The 20,459-nt window shown below is 43.5% G+C and overlaps 2 protein-coding genes across 21 annotated transcripts in view; both read left to right on the top strand.

Annotated features, from left to right (window-relative positions):
* The window catches only part of LOC106590342 (band 4.1-like protein 3), an 83,418-nt gene extending 76,491 nt beyond the window's left edge, over positions 1-6,927 (top strand). For 18 of the 19 annotated variants that reach the window (XM_014181257.3, XM_014181245.3, XM_014181247.3 and 15 more), the window contains 4 exons: positions 781-879; positions 2,911-2,991; positions 3,652-3,768; positions 5,594-6,927. In XM_014181257.3, the coding sequence (XP_014036732.2) occupies positions 781-879; positions 2,911-2,991; positions 3,652-3,762 (291 nt within the window). In that variant the 3' untranslated portion in view covers positions 3,763-3,768; positions 5,594-6,927. The remainder of the gene's footprint in view (positions 1-780; positions 880-2,910; positions 2,992-3,651; positions 3,769-5,593) is intronic. The other variant, XM_014181253.3, reaches the window with a different exon arrangement.
* A 10,351-nt stretch (positions 6,928-17,278) lies between these two features.
* Positions 17,279-20,459, top strand: zbtb14 (zinc finger and BTB domain containing 14). 2 transcript variants are annotated; one of them, XM_014181242.2, is made up of 2 exons: positions 17,279-17,431; positions 18,501-20,459. In XM_014181242.2, the coding sequence occupies exon 2, from the start codon at positions 18,515-18,517 to the stop codon at positions 19,844-19,846; it is 1,332 nt and encodes a 443-aa protein (XP_014036717.1). In that variant the 5' UTR covers positions 17,279-17,431; positions 18,501-18,514; the 3' UTR covers positions 19,847-20,459. The 2 variants fall into 2 exon arrangements, with proteins under 2 accessions (XP_014036717.1, XP_014036718.1); XM_014181243.3 differs by lacking the exon at positions 17,279-17,431 and adding an exon at positions 17,496-17,793.

Here is a 20,459-nt window from a genome sequence, read left to right as displayed (position 1 = left end):
CTGCAGAGTCATCATTCAACGTTCTGGCGCCTTCTGAGAGCCTATGGGAGCCTTAGAAAGTGTCACGTTACAGCAGAGATCCTCTGTTTTCAATAAAGAGGCTAAAGAAGGCCAAGAAATGGTCAGAGAGGGCACTTCCTGTTTGGAATCTTCTCAGGTTTTGGCCTGCCATATGAGTTCTGTTATACTCACAGACACCATTCAAACAGTTTTAGAAACTTTAGGGTGTTTTCTATCCAATTCAAACAATTATATGCATATTCTAGTTTCTGGGCAGGAGTAATAAACAGATTAAATCGGGTACGTTTTTTATCCGGCCATGAAAATAATGCCCCCTATCCATAAAAGGTTAAAGTGAGTAGTGATCCATTTAATAAAGTGGCCAGTGATGGCCTTGAGATAGTGGCTGTTTTTCAATCTCGTAGTAAGAGGAAGGGAAGCGCTACTAAGGTACACAATAGTACATTTTGGTAGACAGAAGGTGCTCTTTGGTAAAAGGGGTGAATTGGTCATCAAAAAGAAAGGAGGACCAAGGCACTCTTCATATAATTAATTAAAATGCCTTTATTTGTATGGCATGTTCAATAGAATTTTTTTTTGTTTTTAAAAAAATGTCAAATGTTGTTTCTATTGAACATGCCATACAAATAAAAGCATTTTAATTCATTATATGAAAAGTGCCTTGGTCCTCCTTTCTTTTTGATTACCTGGTTTTCAGTCTCTCAGTCCCAGCTTTGAAGCACTCAATGGAGAGGATGTATTGTATCTGTGTTGTGCCAGGGTGACGCTGACACTGATCCAGAGGCGGGGGTGTTGATGAGCGCCCAGACCATAACCTCAGAGACCACCAGCACCACCACAACCACACATATCACCAAGGTAGGTACTACCTGACCCGGCCTCAGTGGGGCGCCACTCTCATTCACCATCAGCATGAATGAATACAGGCATGAGTGAAGAGAGCAGGGATCATCAACTAAACGCAACATGCAATAATTGTAAAGATTTTACTGGGTTACAGTTCATATAAAGAAATCAGTCAATTGAACTACATTCATTAGGCCCTAATCTATGAATTTCACATGACTGGGAATACAGATATGCATCTGTTGGTCACAGATACATTTTTTTTTAAAAGGTAGGGGCGTGGATCAGAAAACCAGTCAGTATCTGGTGTGACCACCATTGCATCATGCAGCGTGACATCTCCTTCACATAGAGTTGATCAGACTGTTGATTGTGGCCTGTGGAATGTTGTCCCACTCCTCTTCAATGGCTGTGCGAAGTTTCTGGATGTTGTCGGGAACTGTAACACGCTGTCGTACACGTCGATCCAGAGCATCCCAAACATGCTCAATGGGTGACATGTCTGATGAGTATGCAGGCCATGGAAGAACTGGGATATTTTCAGCTTCCAGGAATTGTGTACAGATCCTTGCGACATGGGGCTGTGCATTATCATGATGAAACAAGGTGATGGCAGTGGATGAATGGCACAACAATGGGCCTCAGGATCTTACCACGGTATCGCTGTGCATTCAAATTGCCATCAATAAAATGCAATTGTATTTTTTGTCCATAGCTTATGCCTGCCCATACCATAACCCCACCACCACCATGGGGCACTCCGCAAACCGCTCGCCCACACAACGCCATACACGCTGTCTGCCATCTGCCTGATACAGTTGAAACCGGGATTCATCTGTGAAAAGCACACTTCTCCAGCATGCCAGTGGCCATCGAAGGTGAGCATTTGCCCACTGAAGTCGGTTACGACGTCAAACAGTCAGGTCAAGACCCTGGTGAGGATGACGAGCATGCAGATGAGCTTCCCTAAAACGGATTCTGAAAGTTTGTGCAGAAATTCTTTGGTTGTGCAAACCCTCAGTTTCATCAGCTGTCCAGGTGGCTGGTCTCAGACAACCCCACAGATGAAGTAGCCGGATATGGAGGTCCTGGGCTGGCATGGTTACACGTGGTCTGCAGTTGTGAGGGCGGTTGGACGTACTGCCAAATTCTCTAAAACGACATTGGAGGCGGCTTATAGTAAAGAAATGAACATTCAATTCTCTGGCAACAGCTCTGGTGGACATTCCTGCAGTCAGCATTCCAATTGCATCTCTGGCATTGTGTTGTGTGAGAGTGGCCATTTGAGTGGCCATTTATTGGCCCCAGCACAAGGTGCACCTTTGTAATGATCATACAGTTTAATCAGCTTCTTGATATGCCACACCTGTCAGGTGGATGGATTATCTTGTGAAAGGAGAAATGCTCACTAACAGGGATGTAAACAAATTTGTGCACAAAATTTGAGAGAAATAAGGTTTTTGTGCATATGGAACATTTCTGGGATCTTTTATTTCAGCTCATGAAACATAGGACCAACACTTTACATGTTGCGATTATATTTGTGTTCAGTATAGATTTTTTTTATTGAGTGGATGGTCAGGGGTCCGGAACATAATTACAAATATTTGTAGACTGCAAATTGACCGCAAGAAGCCCAAACAGATAATAGTTTCAAACCTTGCCTACATTTGTATACAATCACATACATGTATTATGCGTGGAAATACTTTGGAACAGATTTCCCAAATTAAAATCACTTGAAGCTGATTTGCTGGTGTTTTTACAGTTTTTTTTATGTCCAACAAAACAAAAAACAAAATAATTGCTCAGTAAACTTGGGGGCCAGTTGGGGAAGCCTGGAATAGAGGATATGGATATTACTGGTCTGTTAGTGGTGTAGCTATAGAATTTAACCAAGGTGGTTCCTATGGCTCATTTGGTTTGAGCTTGGCGTTTGCTTCCCGCTTCCCACATGCTGTATACCAAATATATTGAAATATAGTTTGACTTAGTTGTTCCTTGACTGAAATGTCCCTTAAATTACATTTGATTTTTTACCAGACTGTGAAAGGAGGCATCTCGGAAACGAGGATCGAGAAGAGAATCGTCATCTCGGGGGATGCAGACATTGACCATGACGAGGTAGGAAGACACTCTTACACTGTGTGTCCTTTAGCATGCAAGTAGCCTTACAACTATTAAATAGGCAGAGCTATTTTAACAACACAGGTGGTACCTAGATACAATGCTGATAATATTGGGTTCCTTACTCAGCGGGCAATATCATTATAGCGTCTTTTATGACGTCATGGTCAGGCTGTATACTAGTTGTCTTTTTAGCAACCAGAAAAATACGTCTTTATCTGGTTGTAATCTGACTAGATAACAAATTGACATCTTTTCTTTCACGTGTTAATTTCGTCATGAACAATACGTCTTTACCTGGTTGCTACAGAAACCAGTTGGTTGCAATCTGGTTATATGGCTGCTTCTCAACCTGAATAACAGTTTACAACCAGAAAATGACGTCAATTTGAAATAATTTTCCATATTATGCCTGCTGGGTACTGTGTTGAGAGATGCTTTGCCTTTAAGTGACTTAAAGCTCTGTTGTTCAACAGCTGAGGTCCGTGACCGGGAGATGTACACACACAGTGACGAACGTGTACAAACACACAGTGACTGAGGTGTACACAAACAAATACTGTGACTAGTCCAACCCTTACACTTGTGATTCTGATCATACCCATTCCATCTTCCTCTCTGTTTCCCTCCATGGGGTGTTTGGCGTACTGTCTTTAGGCCCTGGCTCAGGCCATAAAAGAGGCCAAAGAGCAGCACCCTGACATGTCAGTGACCAAAGTAGTGGTCCACAAAGAGACTGAGATCACGCCTGAGGAGGGCGAAGAGTGACCGCAGGTAAGGGGACAACGTCGGTCGGTCAGTGACTGCTGGGGCTGGCTGACAGGACACTGACCTCCCTCCATTCCTTCCTCATCCCTCCTCTGGCTCCTTGGTTGTCTACAGTCACCGCCTTCTCGATAGGGCTGCTTGACACTCGGCTAGCTCGACTAACCTGAGGCGGCTTGACACTCGGCTAGCTCGACTAACCTGAGGCGGCTTGACACTCGGCTAGCTCGACTAACCTGAGGCGGCTTGACACTCGGCTAGCTCGACTAACCTGAGGCGGCTTGACACTCGGCTAGCTCGACTAACCTGAGGCGGCTTGACACTCGGCTAGCTCGACTAACCTGAGGCGGCTTGACACTCGGCTAGCTCGACTAACCTGAGGCGGCTTGACACTCGGCTAGCTCGACTAACCTGAGGCGGCTTGACACTCGGCTAGCTCGACTAACCTGAGGCGGCTTGACACTCGGCTAGCTCGACTAACCTGAGGCGGCTTGACACTCGGCTAGCCCGACTAACCTGAGGCGGCTTGACACGCGGCTAGCCCGACTAACCTGAGGCGGCTTGACACTCGGCTAGCTCGACTAACCTGAGGCGGCTTGACACTCGGCTAGCTCGACTAACCTGAGGCGGCTTGACACTCGGCTAGCTCGACTAACCTGAGGCGGCTTGACATACAGCTAGCTCGACTAACCTGAGGCTGCTTTTAGCTTTTATGCTTTCAGCTTTCACTCCACATTCATCTGTGCCCTGCGCAGTATCATGATTCCTTCTGTGTGGATGGAGTCTCTATATACTGTATAGCCTTCCATGGCTGGCTTCTGTCGGTGAAATGCCTGCTCTAGAAATGTTTTTGGTGCTAATGTTTGCTTTTTCCTTTCAGCTTCTAATACCGTTATTGACAATAAGCAATTAAAACGTTGTGCGTTTGCTCATTGGTGTGTGCATTTTCTTTTTACTCTCTTTTGTCAAAATTTAGAGTTGGGGTTTGATTGATGTCTATAGTGCTGTCTGCTGGACGTCTCTGGTACTGTTTAGAGTGTACTGGAAATACCGACAGTACGGTTTTCAAATTGCCAGTTTGTCTCATTCCTATTAAATAAAGGGTTATTTCGAGATTGTATTGAGCAACATTATCTGATTTGGTCATTCTTTTCTGGTTATTGTTATGGCATGATGCTGAGGAAAGAGACACCGTTTTACATTTCTTATTATCAAGGTTTCTGTACACTGTAGCAGAGGCATGTTACTGAACGGAGCTTGTGCTTGCTTTGCAGGGGCTGTGTAGTCTTGTGTATTAACCCTTTTCATTTATTTTTGTCATGTCTTAGCATGCAGCCTGTATGATAATGTGTTTGTACGTGTCTCATAAGTGTTAGTTTAGATGGAAAAAGTTTTTTTCTGACGATAACAGACAAAGCATTTGACTGTCTTTCACAGGACCCCTCTCATGCTCTGCTTTTAATCTCCAGCCATAACAGCTTCTTCCCCTTACAGGAAAATCACATGCGAAATCATGTGAATATGTGTGTTTTTGGAACACTTCACATGCGATCACGTTTTCAAATGTGAAGTTTCATGTTGCTTTACATGTTGTCACATGTTATCACATTAACTTCACATTAAGATCACATGTGATAACATAAAAACATGCGTTTCTGGAACACTTCACGTGTGTTCACGTAAAATTCATGTGGTTTTTCCATAAGGGTTATCTTCAGCCATAGTAGCTACAGTAACAGAAAACATTTATTTCATTTCCATCCTTCTGAAAAAGATGTAAGAGAATATGTAATCTAAGCATGTGCTCTATAAGGATAACCTCTCTGTTTTTCAGGATTGAAGGATCACTGGGTTCACCGACGTTTCAGGGGCATTCTGTTAACGTTACTTCACGCTCTTCAGAGTATGAGATGCAAGCAGGACAGTGACGTTGCCAACAGACAACACACCACTGTAGAGGACACTACTACTACTACTACTACTCCGCCTGACTACTACTGGACTAACCTAACCCACACTCACCAACACTACTGGCAAACACAGACCTCCAAAGCTGGCCAGCCCTTCATTGGAACATGTATACTGCATGAAAAGGGATAATTTCTGCATTTTGTAAAGGAGAAAACAAATACATTGGAGGAAATATCAAAATATATACATGTTTTACTTGACCTGTGCACTCAGGCTCAAAGGGAGAAGAATGTATGTCATGAGAGTTTTGAGTTTTATTATAGTATACTCTGTTTTATTTATTATCGAACTACAATAATAATAGCTAGGCTGAACGTGTATGATGGCACAATATTTATCCATGCAATAGATGTGACATTCATCTTGCCATACGTCCCCATATTTAGCCCAATGCTGATTTTATTCCTTTTTACATACAGTATTGCCTGGAAAAAGGCAAAAATAATATGTATGGTACTGGTACGTACATTTGCTTAGTAGGCCATATACCCTCAAAGATGATGTTGTTGTTTTTACTTTCATTGTAAATATGTTCATTTGGTTTTCCTTCAATTACAAAGTAAAGATGAGTATAATGAGCCAAAATCTCGTAGAATTGTGTTAGAAGGGAATGTTAAACAGACTCCATTACTGTGACTTCCGAGTTGATCAAGAAAACCCTTATAATATGTCTTCACACGGTGGTCGGCGGATTGAACGTTCTTGTTGGGTTGTATCTGAAATGACACCCTATTACCTATATAGTGGGCTTTGGTCAAAAGCAGTGCACTATATAGAGAATAGAGTGCCATTTTAGACAGTCTTGCTCATTCTTAAATCATACCCAGAATGCACCTCTCATCCCTGCGTGGCACATCCAAGCCTTAAAACTGTGAAGAACGGACAGACAACCTCCAGTACAACCCTGCAATGTGCGTTTGATTTCTCCCAGGCCGATGTGTCAGCGGCCATTCAACACGGGGGCATCATGCTCATTGAACCTGAGGTGACATGCTCCCCTCAATGTAAACAACTGGGATGAGAATGCATCATTAGTAGTGTCTTATATAAAATAAAAACTAAGACATATGTTTGGTCATCGGTCCCCCCTCAGCGATATTAAGAGCATGATGCCTCTGATCCCACTCCTTCGACTCATCAGCTGCAAAATCATCCATGTTGAATGTCTCCCACAAGATAAATAAAATGATAAATCCATTGGGTTGGATCTTTGTCAATCACTGAAATGCTATCTCTGTTATGCTTTCATAAACTCATGGCAGGAACTCTACAGTGAAGCCATTTATAGTAAGATAATGACTTTTACAAGTTTAAGTGACACTAGACCATAAATTCCTCTTTCACTCGTCTCTTTTCTTATAAAGATTTGCTAATTATTGTAGGAAGGAACCCCGCTGAAAGGAAAGGTGTGACAAAATGAGTGGTCAAGTGACAGTCAAGTGTTACATGTGTAAATCACTTTGGTTCTGTGTGACAAACAAATAATAATAACCAAGCCAAATGACCATCAGCAAGACAGTTACTTTGAATGACTCATATGAGAAGCAGTATTTGGTAATATGTGATAATTCAGTTCCACAACAGCATTGTCTAAAGAGGAACCTAACCAGTCAGAAACCAGGGCCTGTATTCAGGCTTCCAGTCAGACTACTTTGTGATTGCGCTGCTCAAAGGATGCTGGACGGTTACAGCTGTTTGTCACAAATCCAATTAGGCTTTAGAACAGTAGTCTATGTGTTAGAACATATATCTATCTAGTGTACCTATCTTTTTATGTTAGTGCTCGTCTGAAGTTACTGAAATGGAATGGTTGAAATGGTTCTCAACCCAGTTAAGTAAGAGTTAATACACTCTTGTTCCTGCGGAAGTTATGCAATATAGAAATGTTTTGAATGTCTATCTGGCTCTGCAAAATAGTTTTTGGTGTATCAAAAAATCTATCCAGAACTCACAATGTATTTTCCGTTGCAGATTTAGCTTTTTATGGCATATTGGATTTGACTTTGCTCCAATTCAGATGCAACATGAAGTCAACTGTGAAGGCACAGCTGGTCTGGCATGATGAGGCAGATAGGGACATTGTTCCAATGGCTGGATAAGCATCGTGTTGGTTTTTGTAATTCCCCTATAGGCTTAAAGATAGTGTATTTGTTATGGTTTGTGTTCAGAGTACCCTGAGTGTACAAAACATTAAGAAACACCTTCCAAATATTGAGTTGTACCCCTTTTTGCCCTCAGAACAGCCTCAATTCGGGTGGCGCACAATTGGCCCAGTGCCACCCAGGTTAGGGGAGGGTTTGGCCAGGCCGGGATTTCCTTGTCCTATCGTGCTCTAGCTATACGTTGTGGCAGGCCGGGCGCCTGCTAGCTGACTTCGGTCGCCAGCTGGATGGTGTTTCCTCCAACACATTGGTGCGGCTGGCTTCCGGGTTGAGCGAGCAGTCTGTCAAGAAGCAGTGCGGCTTGGCAGGGTTGTTTCGGAGGACGCATGGCTCTCGACCTTTGACTCTCCCGAGTTTGTAGGGGAGTTGCAGCGATGGGACAAGACTGTAACTACTAATTGGATATCACGAAATTGGGGAGAAAAATGGGTAAAAGTATTTTTAAAGAACAGCCTCAATTCGTCGGGGCATAGACTACAAGGTGTCTAAAGTGGCCCAGGTTGACTCCAATGCCTCCCACAGTTGTGTCAAGTTGGCTGGATGTCCTTTGGGTGGTGGACCATTCTTGATACACACAGGAAACTGTTGAGTGTGAAAACCCCGGCAGCGTTGCAATTCTTGACACACTCAAACCGGTGTGTCTGGCACCTACTGCCATGCCCCACTCAAAGGCACTTACATATTTTGTCTGAATGACACACATGCATGTCTCAATTGTCTCCAGGCCTAAAAATCCTTTAACCTGTCTCCTCCCCTTCATCTACACTGATTAAAGTGGATTTAACAGGTGACATCAATAAGGGATCATAGCTTTCACCTGGATTCACCTGGTTTGTCTATGTCATGTTTTGTACACTCAGTGTATGTCAATGGTGCAATCCAATAGTTGAAGAGATGTGCATCACATTAAATACATGAAACAGATGCGAAACAGATGGCGCCGAAGAACATGGCTGACGTTTTACATTCTCTCAACCAATTGTGCAATTGTTATTTTTTTTGCGTAACTTAATTTAACTTATTGTGTACATAATGTTGCTGCTACTGTCTCTTATGACCGAAAAGAACTTCTGGAAATCAGAAAAGCGATTAATCACCACGGACTGAAGAAACTTTTTCCTTTAACGAGTCGACGAGAAGGATATCCTGCTTTCACCGGAACAGGCCCAGATCCACTTTTGCGTGAAGAAAAGATGCCGGAAAATGGGATGCAGATCAGGGATCATTCTGAGAATCCCGAGGCGAGTGAGTAAACTTCCAGTGCCTTCCATTCTCCTTGCTAACGTGCAATTGATAGAAAATAAAATTGAAGACCTACTATTAAGATTACCCTACCAACGGGACATTAAAAACTGTAACATCTTATGTTTCAACGAGACGTGGCTGAACGAAGAAACGGACAATATAGAGCTGCCGGAATTTTCCATGCACCGGCAGAACAGAGACGCTACCTCTGGTAAGACGAGGGGTGGGGGTGTATGTATTTTTGTCAATAACAGCTGGTGCGCAATGTCTAATATGAAAGAAGTCTCGAGGTATTGCTCGCCTGAGGTAGAGAACCTTATGATAAGCTGTCGACCACACTATCTACCAAGAGAGTTCTCTTCTGTATTATTTGTAGCCGTCTATCTACCACCACAAAGCGAAGCTGGCACTAAGACCGCTCTCAACCAACTCTAAGCCCATAAGCAAAGAAGAAAATGCTCTCCCAGAAGCGGCGCTCCTAGTGGCCGGGGGCTTTAATGCAGGCAAACTTAAATCAGTTTTACTACATTTTTACCAGCATGTCACATGTGCAACCAGGGGGGGAAAAAAAATCCTAGACCACCTTTACTCCACACACAGAGATGCATAAAAGCTCTCCCCCACCCTCCATTTGGCAAATCTGTTTTGCTGGCACAGATTGGAATATGTTCTGGGATTCATCCAATGGCATTGAGGAATACAACACCTCAGTCATCAGCTTCATGAATAAGGGCATCGATGACGTCATCCCCACAGTGACTGTACGTACATATCCCAACCAGAAGCCATGGATTACAGGTAACATCCGCATCGAGCTAAAGGCTAGAGCTGCCACTTTCAAGGAGCGGGAGACTAATCCGGACGCTTGTAAGAATTCCCGCTATCCCCTCAGACGAACCATCAAACAAGCAAAGTGTCAATACAGGATTAAGATTGAATCCTACTACACCGGCTCTGACGCTCGTCGGAAAACTATTATGGAAAACAAAGGGACGCGAGCCTATCAGACGAGCTAAATGCCTTTTATGCTAGCTTCGAGGCAAGCAACACTGAAGCATGCACGAGAGCACCAGCTGTTCTGGATGACTGTGTGATAATGCTCTCGGTAGCCGATGTGAACAAAACCTTTAAACAGGGCAACATTCAAAGCCGCTGGGCCAGACGGATTACCAGGACGTGTACTCAAACCATGCGCGGACCAACTGTCAAGTGTCTTCACTGACATTTTCAACCTCTCCCTGACCGAGTCTGTAATACCTACATGTTCCAAGCAGACCACCCTAGTCCCTGTGCCCAAGGAAGCGAAGATAACCTGCCTAAATGATTACCGCCCCGTGGCACTCACGTCGGTAGCCATAAAGTGCTTTGAAAGGCCGGTCATGGCTCACATCAACAGTATCCTCCCGGACACCCTAGACCCACTCCAATTCGCATACTGCCCCAACAGATCCACAGATGACACAATCTCAATTGCACTCCACACCGCCCTTTCTCACCTGTACAAAAAGGAACACCTATGTGAGAATGCTGTTCATCGACTACAGCTCAGCGTTCAACACCATAGTGCCCACGAAGCTCATCACTAAGCTAAGGACTGACTCTAGGACTAAACACCTCCCTCTGCAACTGAATCCTGGACTTCCTGACGGGCCGCCCCCAGGTGGTAAGAGTAGGCAACAACACGTCCGTCACGCTTATCCTTAACACTGGGGCCCCTCAGGGGTGTGTACTTAGTCCCCTCCTGTATTCCCTGTTCACCCACGACTGCGTGGCCAAACGACTCCAACGTCATCATTAAGTTTGCTGACAACACAACATTGGTAGGCCTGATCACCGACAATGATGAGACGGTCTATAGGGAGGAGGTCAAAGAACTGGCAGTGTGGTGCCAGGGTCAACAACCTCTCCCTCAATGTGAGCAAGACAAAGGAGCTGATTGTGGACTACAGGAAAAGGCGGGCCGAACATTAACATCGACGGGGCTGTAGTGGAGCGGGTTGAGAGTTTCAAGTTCCTTGGTGTCCACATCACCAACGAACTATCACGGTCCAAACATACCAATACAGTCATGAAGGGGCACGACAAAACCTTTTCCCCCTAAGGATACTGAAAAGATTTGGCATGGGTCCTCAGATCCTCAAAAGGTTCTACAGCTGCACCATTGAGAGCATACTGACCTGTTGCATCACTGCCTGGTATGGCAACTGCTCGACATCTGACCGTAAAGCGCTACAGAGGGTAGTGCGAACAGCCCAGTACATCACTGGGGCCAAGCCTCCTGTCATCCAGGACCTATATAATAGGCGGTGTCAGAGGAAAGCCCATAAAATTGTCAGAGGCTCCAGTCACCCAAGTTATAGCCTGTTTTCTCTGCTACCACACGGCAAGCAGTACCGGAGCGCCAAGTCTAGGACCAAAAGGCTCCTCAACAGCTTCTACCCCCAAGCCATTAGACTGGTGAACAATTCATAAAAATCGCCACCTGACAATTTACATTGACACCCCGGAATGAATATCTCACTTCCCTGACATATACTACATTAGGAATCATTATGCAATGGAGCATCTCTAATTAGCATTAATTACTGCATTGCAGCGGAGACAAAGAATATTGCTTTAATGTAATTTAGGCATTTAGAATACCAAAAGAATGCCACTGAAGGTAACCATGCCATCCAATTACCAATGTCCATTTATTTCTCCATTACAATTGAGGACCATCAGAAAGTTAAAATAATCCTGATAAACTATTTAGGGGTACATCCATTGTGAAAAGTTTCTCGATATGGATTTTATTATTAAAACAGTATTGTAATGTGAAATGTATCATTAGAATAATGATCGATGTGTTGGTAGAGTAATCATTTAATTTAACCTACCTCGTGTGTTTGTCTGAAGCGCCGCACTGTTTCCTTGTTGAAGTGCTGGTGTGAATTATGCATGAGGCAAATTAGTCTACGTGTCATCGAGGAATATTTATAATATGACAGGAATAACCAAAGTTATTCATTATTGCGGGGGTGAATTACTTCATGAATGTATATTGTGACTAAAAGTAGAAGTTATGGCACAAGTTATTGAAGTGTGTGTGTTTATGTAAAACCGTTGTTTATGATATATGTCAATGGGAAATTACGCATATCATGATGGAACATTCCTAGTTGAAGGAGGGTTGGTATAATTTGTGGAACGTTCCAACAGGAATCTGTTCCAAAAACTTCGTAAAGTACAAGGATGCCAACAAACGCATACAAAGTAGCATGATCAATTCACCTAGTTAACTAAATGCCGAATAGGCATCAACTCACCACGTAGCTTATTCTTAATGTTTGTACATAGGCTACCAGAGTGAGGACAGACATTTTTCGGAATAAACGTGGTAAGTGAAAAACGTAATTAAATTGTCCACTCTCTACCCGGTATCTTAATCTGCCGCTTTACAATTGTGTATGCGTTTGTTGGCAACCTTGTTATTTACGAGGTTTTTGGAACAGATTGCTGTTGGAAAGTTCCACAAATTATTCCCACCCGCTGAAGGGAGTTCCTGGAAAGAGTATTTAGACGCTCAGTTGGCCTTTGCCTTGGGGAGAGCAGGTTGGCTAGAGTAGAACTACACCCGAGTTTTGTTATAGGCAAACAGTTGTTGCCTTTATAGTTTATACTGATGTCTGATTTATTCAAATCTTTGTCAACGTCCTGTGTATTATTTTCTGTACAAAGTTGATTGGCCAATTAGTCCTACACCTGTTAATATTGTAAATAAAAGCCTCTAAGAGAGGTGAGCACCAGAACATTCTGTCAATTTACTGTCCAATCCGCCCTTTCGGTTACTGCTTCACAAAAATCAACATTTGGTGTGGCATTTGGGCGGCAGGTAGCCTAGTGGTTAGAGCGTTGGGCAGTAACCAAAAGGTTGCACGATCGAACCCCCGAGCTGACAAGGTAAAAATGTCGTTCTGCCCCTGAACAAGGCAGTTAACCCACCGCCATTGTAAATAAGAATTTGTTCTTAACTGACTTGCCGAGTTAAATAAAGGTTTAAAAAAAGTCCGCCTTTTCATCTAAATACAAGTGTACAACTCGAATTATTGAATCTCTATCATCCAATGACTAATCTCAGTAAAAAGCGCTTCGCGACCCAAATCTGCTACCGTTCTTCTCGCGCTCCAGAGATTTTAATCTCATCAGTAATTTGAGCAAGCATGTTCAATCATCAGTGTGGTTTCTGCGTGTTGTGTTGTATTTACGTTTTGAACGTAGCCGCATCCATTTACAATTTAGAGATTAGGTAAGATCTTTGTATACATATAGATGTGTCCTGTTTGAACATTTTCAGATGTTAAATGAATTACTAAACTTTTTAAGCCCACGTTATTTATAAAAATCTGTTAGCGGAATTTTGCGGAGGGCACATTAACTGTACTCCCCTTATTCTCCCTAAATGGTTCATTCCAAGGTGCACCATGGAGCAAAGTAGAGTGATACAGTTTTTGATTTTTCCTGGGCAGGACTCGCAGAAGTTGTTTGGAAATACATTTGATCAAGCTATGCACCTATTGATTCCATTCTTGATGAATAAATAAAGTTTTTTTTTCTCTGTAATACTAGCCACCGAGCAATTTTATGAAGTTGGCATTAGCTAGCCAGCTACTGTAGATACCCATTCTCATAACTAGCTACCGAGCCATTTCATGCTATCTGTCAAGATTGCGTAGCTTGTCTAACTATCTTAACTGGCAAGGTTGCTAGACTTTAGAAAGCAAGCAATTACTAGATGTACTGAATAAGACTCATCTTTTAGCCAGATTTTTGCAGAGAAGCATATTTAGTTTCCTAAAGAAAAAAAAAAAAAGCCAGGAGGATGCAGACTGCTCTAGAGGTAAGCTTAGATAGGCATCCCACGAACTGTGCACGTAATATGCTAGGCATGTTTGTGAAGTATATTGAGATGTGTGATTTACAGCAGTCAGACTGAAGAAATCATTAAAATTACAATTGAACAGGTAAAGAGGTATGCTCAGTGGTGGAAAAAGTACTAAACTGTCATATGAGTAAAAGTAAAGATACCTTAATAGAAAATGACTCAAGTAAAAGTGAAAGTCACATAGCAAAATACTGAAGTGAAAGAATAAACATATCTGATTTTAAATGTACTTAAATACAGTGGTGGAAAAATACTCAAAGCCATACTTGAGTAAAAGTAGAAGCTATACATCAACAATTCCTTGTATTAAGCAAACCAGATGACACAATTCTTTTTTTTGCTCATTTACGGACAGCCAGGGGCACACTCCTACAATCAGACACACACTACATGACCAAAAGTAGGTGGATACCTGTTCGTCAAACATCTCATTCCAAAATCATGGGCAATTATGAGTTGCTGTTATAACAGCCTCCACTCTTCTGGAAAGGATTTCAGTTTCCATAAAGCCACAAGAGCATTAGGTCGCGCACTGATGCTGGGCGATTAGGCCTGGCCCGCAGTCGGTGTTCCAATTCATCCCAAAGGTGTTTGATTGGGTTGAGGTCAGGGCTCAAGGGCAGGCCAGTCAAGTTCTTCCACACTGATCAACAGACCATTTCTGTATGGACCTCGCTTTGTGCACAGGGGCATTGTCATGTTGAAACAGGAAAGGGCCTTCCCTAAACTGTTGGCACAAAGTTGAAAGCACAGAATCGTCTAGGATGTCATTGTATGCTGTAGCGTTAAGATTTCCCTTCACTGGAACTAAGGGGCCTAGCCTGAACCATGAAAAACAGCCCCAGACCATTATTCCTCCTCCACCAAACTTTATAGTTGGCACTACGCATTGGGGCATATAGCGTTCTCCTGGTATCCACCAAACCCAGATTCATCTGTCAGATTTCCAGATGGTGAAGCGTGATTCATCACTCCAGAGCGCGTTTCCACTGCTCCAGAGTCCAATGGCGGTGAGCTTTACACCACTCCAGCCGACGCTTGGCATTGCGCATGGTGATCTTAGGCTTGTGTGAGGCTGCTCCGCCATGGAAACCCATTTTATGAAGCGTCCAGAGCCAGTCAAGTGTAATGCGGTTCACCACTCAGCAGTCCGGTTCTGTGAGCTTGTGTGGCCTACCACTTCCTAGAAGTTTCCACAATAAAAGCACTTACAGTTGACCGGGCAGCTCTAGCAGGACAGAAATTTGACAATTACTTGTTGGAAAGGTGGTATCCTATGACAGTGCCACGTTGAAAGTCACTGATCTCTTCAGTAAGGCCATTCTACTGCCAATGTTTGTCTATGGAGATTGCATGGCTGTGTGCTCGATTTTATACACCTGTCAGTAACGGGTGTAGCTGAAATAGCAAAATCCACTAATTTGAAGGGGTGTCCACATACTTTTGTATATACAGTGCCTTTGACCCCTTGACCCCTTGACTTTTTCCACATTTTGTTAGGTTACAGCCTTATTCTAAAATGTATTAAAAAATAAAAATCCTCAATCTACCCACAATACCATATAATGACGAAGCAAAAACAATTAAAAAAAAGCTAATTTATTACAAATAAATGTAAATCACATTTACATAAGTATTAAGACCATTTACTCAGTACTTTGTTGAATCACCTTTGGCAGCGAATACAGCCTCAAGTCTTCTTGGGTATGATACTACAAGCTCACCTGTATTTGGGGAGCTTCTCCCATTCTTCTCTGCAGATCCTCTCAAGCTCTGTCAGGTTGGATGGGGAGCGTTACTGCACAGCCATTTTCAGGTCTCTCCAGAGATGTTTGATCAGGTTCAAGTCCGGCCTCTGGCTCCGATACTCAAGGACATTCAGAGACTTGTCCCAAAGCCACTCCTGCGTTGTCTTGGCTGTGTGCTTAGGGTCGTTGTCCTGTTGGAAGGTGAAACTTCACCCCAGTCTGAGGTCCTGAGCGCTCTGGAGCAGGTTTTCATTAAGTATCTCTGTACTTTGCTCCATTCATCTTTGCCTCAATCCTGACTCGTTTCCCAGTCCCTGCCGCTGAAAAACATCCCCACAGGATGCCGCCGCCACCATGCTTCACTGTAGGGATGGTGCCAGGTTTCCTCCAGACGTGACGGTTGGCATTCAGGCCAAGGAGTTCAATCTTGGTTTCATCAGACCAGAGAATTGTGCTTCTCATGGCCTGGGAGTCTTTAGGCTCGTTTTGGCAAACTACAAGCGGGATGTCATGTGCCTTTTACTGAGAAGTGGCTTCCGTCTGGCCACTCTACCATAAAGGCCTGATTGGTGGAGTTCTGCAGAGATGGTTGTCCTTCTGGAAGGTTCTCCAATCTCCACAGAGGAACTCTGGAGCTTTGTCAGAGTGACCATCGGGTTCTTGGTCACCCCCCTGACCAAGGCCCTTCTCCCCCAATTGCTCAGTTAGGCCGGGTGGCCAGCTCTAGGAAGAGTCTTGGTGGTTCCAAACTGCTTCCATTTAAGAATGATGGATAGCATTGTGTTCTTGGGGACCTTAAATGCTGCAGAAATGTTGGTACCCTTCCCCCAGATCTGTGCCTCAGCATAATCCTGTCTCGGAGCTCTACGGACAATTCCCTCGACCCCATGGCTTGGTTTTTGCACTGACATGCACTGTCAACTGTGGGACCTTATATAGACAGGTGTGTGCCTGTCCAAATCATGTCCAATCAATTGAATTTACCACAGGTGGACTCCAATGAAGTTGTAGAAACATCTAAAGGATGATCAATGGAAACAGGATGCACCTGCGCTCAATTTTGAGTCTCATAGCAAAGGGTCTGAATACTTATGTAAATAAAGTATCTGTTTTTTATTTTTTATTTATTTGCAAACAAATCTAAAAACCTGTTTTCGCTTTGTCATTATGTGGTATTGTGTGTAGATTGCTGAGGATGTATTTTTTTATCCATTTAAATCCCCCCTTGCCCTACACTTCATGTGCCCTCTAAAATAATGGGTACATGACGCTCCTGTGTGACAGCAATAGGCAGATCCATTTTAAAGTAGTCAATTGTATTCTTCATCATTGGCTGATTGCTCCTAACTCAGAAATTCCCACCCAGTTGACTACTTTAAAATGGTGGAAGCCGTCATTAGCAAGCTCCGTGCTAAACCGGGTTATATCCATGATGAGTCTTCTATCTATCTCTATGGTTCTTACGCGCATAGTCACTCAAATTCTGCAGTTCCGTGCTGGCGCAGCGCGTCCTTCCGCTTATGCTCGTCCTCAGGCAAACGACACACAAAGTGTATTATTCTTTTTGGACTGCTTGACATTCATCGGAGACTTTCTCAAGGGGACAACATATTGTACCACAGGTAAGAAACATATTTTTAGAGAATCAGATCCGTTTCCGAAATATTGCATAACGTTTAACCAAGATGCCTGCGCGCTCACGGTTTCAGCAAAAGCTCGAGTTCGTCATGTCAGGAGTGTTCATGGCTGCTCGGGCTTTTTCCGTGCTAGTCTGACAGGCGCTTCCTCGCGTACTTGTGGTTAGTCGGATAGGCACCCCTCTCTCCTTCCGTTCATAATGAGACGGATAGTGTTATTTTAATTTACATCGACATAAATTACGATTTTACGACCGTACTAAAACTAAGATAAACATCATGGTCATGCTCTGTTGAATACAATACGAATGTAAGACCAGATGGATGCAAACAATAGCCAACTAAAGGTTAGCATCGAGGCTAGCTAACCAGTTAGCTACCCTCCCCCAAATCTAAAGCTATTTTGCTAGCTTTCTAATCTGTTTAACGTTACTGTATGCATGCAAGCTAGTTAGCTAGCTCGCAAATTAGATATATTGCTATTAAGCAAACATGCATAATGTGACCAGTTTATCATGTGCAACGTTCTAGAATTGTTTTTTTTTCTGGGTTGAAAATGATCAGTCATACAATTGCCCATTAATTGAATCTGCCTAGATTAAATGTACCCAAACAACATTCATCCACCACAAACCTTGATTGATATTGTTTCGTTAAAAAAAAGCGAAAGCCATTCAATGAAGTGATTGAATAATGTGCCTAGTATATTTTCCTCTGGTCATGTGATGCTTGTCAGGAGGGGATATTAAAAGCTTGCTAAGTGATAGCATAAATAGGCTACGATCACAGTAATGCCCTCTTATCCCATACATATGTACACAGATTACTACATTTATTAGGTCGATATGATAATAAATGCTGAAAAAAAAGTATGGCCTTTTCAGTCATTATTCTGCCCGCAAGCGCAATTATGGTGTCATCCAAAGGAACAACATATATCGGTCGTTGGCACACAGTGCATGAGTATAAGTATCCTGCTGTAGGCCTATTTCCCAATGGTTCAGAGTGAAGTGTGTAAACGACATCTAATAACGTTCTTTCTAATTTGTTCCAGAATATCAGTCCAAGATGTCAGAAACAGTGAAGTACATGGATGATGAACACAAGACCATCTTCCTGAAAATACTAAATGAACAACGGTTGGAGGGTGAACACTGCGACATTGCAGTGGTCGTTGAAGACGTAAAGTTCAGGGCCCACCGCTGCGTGTTAGCGGCGTGCAGCAACTACTTCAAAAAGCTGTTCAAGAAACATGAAGTCGACAACTCCTCAGTCATAGAAATTGACTTCATCCGCTCAGACATCTTCGAGGAGGTGTTGAACTACATGTACACAGCCAAGATTACTGTGAAGAAAAAGGATGTGAATTTGCTGATGTCTTCGGGCCAGATACTCGGAATCCGATTTCTGGACAAACTCTGTTCACAGAAGCGTGATATGTCCACTGAAGAAAATAATGTCCATAATGCCAAACCATTTCCCTATGATATTGTCAAAATGGCTCTCCCTACTGATGACCCTACATTGGGCCAGGAGAATGACGTGCAGGTGCTAGGTGACCATGATGACACTCCCACTGACGACCTTGTGGAAGAGCCGACGGCCAATCACGACTTGGACAAATCGCCAAACACGGCATTGAGAGTGCAGGAGGCCATTCTCAAAGAGCTGGCCAATGAGGACGTGCACAAGGTGAGCTGCTACGACCAGGACGTGGAGCCCATGGACACGGAGCCAAAAGACCTGGCGGGTCATGCCACCACCACACTGACGTTCGCTGACAGCATCGGCGAGGTGAAGGACGAGCAGCCCCCTGGGTGGTCCACATCCACGACGGACATGAAGTTCGAGTACCTCCTCTATGGCCACCGCGAACAGCTCGCCTGCCAGATCTGTGGAAAGACCTTCATCGACGAGAACCGTTTGAGGAAACACGAAAAGCTGCACTCGGCAGAACGTCCGTTCATCTGTGAGATCTGCAGCAAAGCCTTTACTACACAGGCCCACCTAAAGGAGCACCTGAAGATCCACACAGGTTTCAAGCCCTACCGCTGCGATGTATGCGGCAAGTCCTTCATTCGAGCACCCGACCTTAAAAAGCACGAGCGGGTCCACAGTAACGAGCGTCCCTTCGGTTGCCAGATGTGCGACAAGGCCTTCAAGCACAAGTCCCACCTAAAGGACCACGAGAGGCGCCACAGGGGCGAGAAGCCCTTCGTCTGCAGCTCGTGCACCAAGGCCTTTGCCAAAGCCTCGGATCTAAAGAGACATGAGAACAACATGCACAGCGAGAGGAAGCAGATGCCGCCCAGCGCCCTGCAAACTGAGACTGAACAGCTGCAGGCAGCAGCCATGGCCGCCGAGGCCGAGCAACAACTGGAGTCCATAGCGTGCTCATAGCACACAACATTTGTACCTCACTTGTCATGGACAATATGAGAAGAATCTTGAGTTTTTCGATTATGTATCATTTTGTATTTTCTTTTGGGAGGCCTAAATACTCCAATAATTACATAGATTTGATGTTGAGAATTTTTCTCGAGGATATAGTGAAGTAAGATCGGATTTGAATGCGTTCATATATTTTCAGACTTATTTCATGTAATTTAGGTTTTCTTGCACTGTTCTGTGGTATGACATCGTTTTCTTGATTATATTGTAAATGGTTAAAATATTTAGTTTTGGTAGGAATGATCATACCAAATGTGTTTGTGTAAATTTTATGGCAGCCTTATGGACAAAAATGCTCTGACTACTGCCTCTACCCGGTTTTGGTTGTCAATATATTAGTGCTGTTATACAGTACTGGTTTTATAGTGAAAACTGGAAATAAAATGTTTGATTTGTAAAATGTATGAAAAAGAATAGTTACAAACTACTACATGTTTGACGGTTAAATATTCCATTGTGTTACACACACACACACACAACTCTTAGTGTAATTGACATGTACATTTAGCACATCAAAATATGTGTTGCTTTAATAAAAATGCTACCCTCAACTGCCAACAAA

Source organism: Salmo salar, chromosome 29 (assembly GCF_965601325.2).
Source record: "Salmo salar chromosome 29, fSalSal1, whole genome shotgun sequence".
Classification (NCBI taxonomy): Eukaryota; Metazoa; Chordata; class Actinopteri; order Salmoniformes; family Salmonidae; genus Salmo; species Salmo salar.
The sequence above is the reverse complement of the archived record's forward strand: the minus strand, read 5'-3'. Positions and strand labels throughout refer to the sequence as shown.

Excerpts from the sequence above, each read along its gene's own strand:
- zbtb14 (XM_014181242.2), top strand. The coding sequence starts at position 18,515 with ATGTCAGAAACAGTGAAGTACATGGATGATGAACACAAGACCATCTTC.